This window comes from Rhinolophus hipposideros (assembly GCF_964194185.1).
Source record: "Rhinolophus hipposideros genome assembly, chromosome: X".
Taxonomy (NCBI): domain Eukaryota; kingdom Metazoa; phylum Chordata; class Mammalia; order Chiroptera; family Rhinolophidae; genus Rhinolophus; species Rhinolophus hipposideros.
Window position 1 is genome coordinate 73,631,356 of NC_138046.1, and position 6,408 is coordinate 73,637,763.

General features: G+C 37.0%; 1 protein-coding gene across 1 annotated transcript; it reads left to right on the forward strand.

Annotated features, from left to right (window-relative positions):
• Positions 1-4,869: 4,869 nt before the first annotated feature.
• Positions 4,870-5,837, forward strand: LOC308495054 (histone-lysine N-methyltransferase SETMAR-like; the record flags this gene model as incomplete). Its single annotated transcript, XM_081043029.1, has 2 exons — positions 4,870-5,173; positions 5,263-5,837. 2 exons carry the CDS (start codon positions 4,870-4,872, stop codon positions 5,835-5,837), a joined length of 879 nt encoding a protein of 292 aa, XP_080899155.1.
• Positions 5,838-6,408: the final 571 nt, after the last annotated feature.

The following is a 6,408-nucleotide window of genomic DNA, read 5'->3' on the forward strand; positions in this document are numbered from 1 at the left end:
TGAGAGTATAATGCTAAGGGAAATAAGTAAGACAGAAAAAGCAGAGAACTCTATGATTTCACTGATATGTGGTATATAAGCCAAAAACAACAGAAGAACAAGACAAATAAATGAGAAACAAAAACTCATAGAGACAGACAATAGTTTAGTGGTTTTCAGAGGCTAAGGGGGTTTGGGGGTGTGAGATGAGGGTAAGGGGGATGAAATATATGGTGATGGAAGGAGAACTGATTCTGGGTGGTGAACACACAATGGGATTTATAGATGATGTAATACAGAATTGTACACCTGAAATCTATGTAATTTCACTAACAACTGTCACCCCAATAAATGAATAGAAAATAATAAATGTGTACTTAATTACATTAGAATGGTATAAAATCATTCATAAGATAATAGATTTTTCTCCAATGTCCTTTTTTCCTTCTTATTTTAAGTACTGACTTCATTTTTGTCCAATAAGAGATTATAACCAATTTTACCCACCTTCAAAACTTTATATCTATGGTACATAAAGAAATACTTTTTATCTTTCTATACACATATAATGAACTGCAGATATACAGCCAGATAACGGTTTCTGAGTGATCCTAAGGAGTTCTCCTAGTGACAGTATACTCACAGAAAAGGCATCTTCTGTCATTTTCTATCATAGTTCCTACACTGAGCAGCCTGTACTTTCTACCATATTAGTGATTGTCCTAAAACATAAGCATTTTCAAAACAAATACACACTAAACAAGGAAGAAGCTAGATAATTAACTAGGGTCACTGACATTAGCAAAATCTTTTATACCAGACCTCATCGGCATTCCCAGGATCTTGCCTGAAAACACTGCACAAGTGCTGCATACACACATGATTTCTGACTGTACAACATCGTCTAATTTTAAAGGAGAAAAAGGCATCTAATTCAAAAGATTAAAAGCCAAGCCATTATAAAACCAATATATCAGCCAAGTATATAGACTTGCCTGTGTTTGTCTACTGAAGCATTCAATTTCAACTGCACTTCTTGCTCAGCAAATTCCAACAAGATGTTTACTGTGAAGCTCAATCAGCCCCATTTAATCAGGCTTAAGAGAAACTGCTGTATGACATAGCATATGAATACATTCAAAGTGAACTCACAAGTGACTAAAACCAATAGTATCCATCCCCATCACAAAACCAGACCAAAAACTTACATTTAGAGCTGAACATGCAAGCCAAATGTGTAGAAAACATTACCTTCTGCCCAAGCTATACTAAGGTATTTGGCTTGCCTAACAGTTTCAATGATGATACTTTATCACAGGCACTACAGAATTAGAGAGGAGGGACAGAAGAAGAGAAGAGAATAGAAAAGAGAAAAAGAAAAGAGAGGAGATAGGAGGGGAAGAATATTTCCCTCTCAGAACATTGCAGAAAAGGGATGCTTTACCAGTTTACAATATAGCCCCAAGATAAACCATGATATGGTATGTGTATGTGAATTATTTTTGCACAAAACCAATAATAAGCACAATTACCACTATGGGTTACCTATTATTCTTCCCCTGCTGCATAACACCCTCAACCAACTTAGAGCAGCAATATATTGGCTAAGAAACTAACCTAATTTATATAGCCTTACAATTAGTTTTTATCCCAAGGTCTACTTATTAGACTCCCAGAAGTATAAAAGTAAAGGTCCCTTGGAAGAACTCAGGCTTACAGGTCTCTAGACTCAAAATTATCTGAAGCTTTCTTATCTTAGTCAATTCCAGAATATGTCTCTTCAGCACAAGAGAAAATAGCACAACTATAACTTGCTAACTGATTGTCTTATCTTAGCTGGAAATAGGCTGTTCAAATTTAAAGAAACATATAATCATTTAGTTGACATCAGCCATAAAGCTGCACAGTTTAATCTTTATAATTCAGAAACGATGCATGAAGCTTAGGATATATGGCTCTGATTTAAATTTCAGAACATTATTTTCAGAATTTGGAGACAGATAAAAGTAAAACACAATATTTGAAGAATCGTAATCTTGTCAGTGTTGAATAAATGTCCTTCTCCCTCCCAAATTTTTCATTACACCTTGGCCGATCATGGAAGTTTTCATTTCTCTCCCAAAGGTAATTATTAAGTATGCTAAAACATATGTTTTAAAAATACTGAACTTACAGCTCTTTTCTACTCATCCTCATATTATTTGCCACAAGTAGATAAGAGTATCCACCCAGAATAACAGGGAGATGGACTAAAGCATCCCCAGTTTTCATGGGGTGAGAGAATAAACAGTTTTTTGTAATTTATTAGGCCATGAATTTTTGGAAAGAGGACAAGTGTTATAAAAACAAATCCCCCTTTTTATATCTATAAGTTATACATACAATTTAGGCAGGAAACATTCATCTAGGAATACAGGACTGGTGTCTTATGCACTTTTGCTGTTGTGATCCTAAATGTTCTCTTTTGCTCAAAGAGATTTGCAGCCAGCTCAACGTTTACTATCTCACTGCCTAAAGTGCTCTGTGACGTTACTATGCTCAGAAAGGAATTAATTGAGAGCCAATTTAGCAGATATTTCCCTGTAGTCAATTTTCTGTCAGTGATGCCAAGTTATGGAAAAATCACTCATGCTGACTAATTTGCTATATAATGCAGTAAACTTTAGCTATGAAGAATCTTCAGGAATGAGTCACTCCCATCAGCACAGTTTTTCAGATAGCTAAGGCTTCTTTCTTTAATACATTTCACTGGGGAATATTGGGGGACAATGTATTTCTCCAGGGCCAATCAGCTCCAAGTCGTTGTCCCTCAACCTAGTTGTGGAGGGCACAGCTCAGCTCCAAGTCCAATCACTGTTTTCAATCTTTAGTTGCAGGGGGCGCAGCCCACCATCCCATGTGGGAATTGAACCAGCAACTTTGTTGAGAGCTCGGGCTCTAACCAACTGAGCCATCAGGCCGCCCCTCCGTAAACTCAGCAGCAGCTTGTTGTCTTCAATCTAATTGTGGAGGGCACAGCTCACTGGCCCATGTGGCAATGGAACTGGCAAACCTGTTGTTCAGAGCTCACGCTCTGACCAACAGCCATACAGCTGCCCCTAAGGTTTATTTCTTAACCACTGTCCTTCAGAATAAAACAATCCTGCCTCTATCTTCATTTTGATTAAGTTTAATATATACTGAAATAAAAACAAATAAAAATACAGCCTAATTAATAGATATCTTCCTTTATTTTCAGGTTTCAGACAAGTTAAAGTTCAGTATTTGAGAAGAATGTTGCTCCTTAGAATTCTTTTCTTATCTTTTTAAGTAGAGAAATATAGTTGGTATACAATAGTTGCCAGAGGGGAGAGGAGTGGCAGGAGGAGGGTAATGTTGAAAAATCTATATATTTTTTAACCTTTTCTTTTTGGGTAATGTTTTAATGAGTTAGGGACATCATTTGGAATCTGAATAGTGTTCTGTTATTATGCAGTGATGCCCTGGAGGCCTGATTCCTTCCATGCTAAATGAACCTAGATTGCTATTTTTGTGAGTTCTTGTTCTGGCTTTATTGCTTTTCTGTCTCTTCCCCATCTTTTGTCAGACTGTCAGCTGTCAATTTGGCTGTCAGAGTGCCTGTTTTTTGTAGCCCTTCTCACTTGGAATATGCTGAGGATTTAGAAACCAGATAACTGGCCTCATGAGAAGTGTGGGGAAAGGTTCAAAAGGGTTCACCTGTGAATAATTATGTGCATTGGCTTTTAACAACATTTTTATTGCTCAGATAACATTTTTTTTACTTCTTTCTTGGTTCCAAATGTTGTTCTAAAAAGGTGAGTTTGCTGAATTGTTAAATTGAGTTACTGTAGATAATTCTGGACACACTTGTCTAGGAGGCACCTCCGTTTAAAGATCTTCATCTAATTCTTAGCCAACTTGCATAAATTTGGTGAGGGGAAAATAACTTCACAGCATGGGTATTATGAAGTAACATCATGGAGATAGTCTCCCAGTTGTTGAAGCTTATTATCCATTACAATGGTTACCAAATAATGCTTATTGGTCTATATGATATATGGGAAGTTTTGTACTCAGGAGAAAATACTTGAAGAAAGTTACAGCTCTATCTTCTTAAATATAATAAAGATAAATCACCTTAAAAAGTAATAAAGTTACAGGTGATACAATTTTTTAAATGGAGTTTCTTCCAGCACATAGCCATATTAGAGTAATTTATCTTTCTGTGTGGTTACACTACATTAGGAGTCAAGGGAACTGACGTTCCATCCTGGTTGTGACACTAATGTGGTCATGGGCAAGTCATTTGACCTCTATGTGCTATATTCAAGTTTCTGAACTCTATATATCTTACAGGATAATTGTGAGGATAATGTAAGATTATGTCTGTAGAAGCCCTTTTATAAGAAATGTAAAATACCTTTGCAAATGTGAGATATTATCACTGTCAGATCAACTAAACAGGAAAAAACAAACCCATGTCATCTAGGATCATAAACATTAAGACTATAAATGAGTCAAGGGACCCTCACATTTCATACCTGGAAATTAGAAGTGACTTACATACAATAATCTAATATCAAAACAAGCAGAATTGAAGCAAGCTATTAATTCTGTGATGGTTTTTGGTGTCTCCTTTTCTATTTAGTCAGTGGATACTATTATGGTGGTGCAAAAGTAATTGTGGTTTTTGTTTTGTTGAAATTCACTGTTTGATATTGGAATACATTCTTAAAATAAAATGTTATACATCATTTTAATACACATTTCTCACTTTATATTTTTTTGCTAATGACTTATTACTCGCTGTTGATTTTATATTTATTTTAGACTATGGAAATGATGTTAGACTAAAAGCAAATTCGAGCAATTTTCTTATTCAAGTTCAAAATGTGTCATAAAGCAGCAGAGACAACTCGCAACATCAACAACACATTTGGCCAAGGAACTGCTAACGGACGTTCAGTGCAGTGGTGGTTCAAGAAGTTTTGCAAAGGAGACGAAAGCCTTGAAGATGAGGAGCATAGTAGCCGGTCTTCGGAAGTTGAAAATGACCAATTGAGAGCAATCATTGATGCTGATCCTTTTACAACTACACAAGAAGTTGCCAAAGAACTAAATGTCGACCATTCTATGGTAGTTCGGCATTTGAAACAAATTGGAAAGGTGAAAAAGCTCAACAAGTGGGTGCCTCGTGAGGTGGCCAAAAATCAAAAGAGTCATCATTTTGAAATGCCATCTTCTCTTATTCTGTGCAACAACCATGAACCGTTTCTCAATCAGATTGTGATGTGCGACAAAAAGTGGATTTTATACAACCGGCAAAGACCAGCTCAGTGGTTGGACTGAGAAGAAGCTCCAAATCACTTTCCAAAGCCAAACTTGCACCAAAAAAAGGTCATGGTCATTGGTGGTCTGCTGCCGCTCTGATCTACTACAGCTTTCTGAATCCCAGCGAAACCATTATATCTGAGAAGTATGATCAGCAAATCAATGAGATGCACCAAAAACTGCAATGCCTGCAGCCGGCATTGGTCAACAGAAAGGGCCCAATTTTTCTCCACAACAATGTCCAACCACACGTTGCACAACCAACACTTCAAAAGTTGAAAGAATTGGGCTATGAGGTTTTGCCTCATCCGCCATATTCACCTGACCTCTCACCAACCAACTACCACTTCTTCAAACATCTCAAAAACTTTTTGCAGGGAAAATGCTTTCGCAACCAGCAGGATGCAGAAAATGCTTTCCAAGAGTTTGTCGAATCCCGAAGCACAAATTTTTACACTATAGGAATAAACAAACTTATTTCTCATTGGCAAAAATGTGTTGATTATGATGGTTCCTATCTTAATTAAGAAAGATGTGTTGGAGCATAATTATAATGATTTAAAATTCACAGTCCGAAACAACAATTACTTTTGCACTGACCTACAATACAACTGTGTGTATCTAGGCAGTGTGCTCTAAAGGCCCAAATTGAAGGGACAAGTGAAAGACTGTTATATAGGCTTACTTATATCAAGTCATGAGGCATAGTTAGTTGTTTTTTATAAAGGAAACCACACAGAGGACTGACTAGTTCAGAGGTTTTATCTTTCATCAAATCACTACATATGATGGAGCACAGATCTGTGGAGAGTAAACATTTTAGTTAGCCTCCAGTTCAGAGGTGGTCTGTGCAAATGCCATTGGAAAACTAATATCTTTAGGGAGGCTTGTAGTTCTCACAAATCAGACACCAACTGGTAACCAAATAGAGGTTGGAGGAAGAAATGGAGAATGAGTTATTGCTTCCTAAGCTGATTTGTCCCAAGTCTGCACTTGAGCACTTGGGCTGTGAGACTAGTTGGGAGAGAAGGAGAGGAAAATAGGTGCAGGAAAGGAAGAAAGTGGAGAGTAGGTGGAGGAGGTCCAGCTATACGCCTG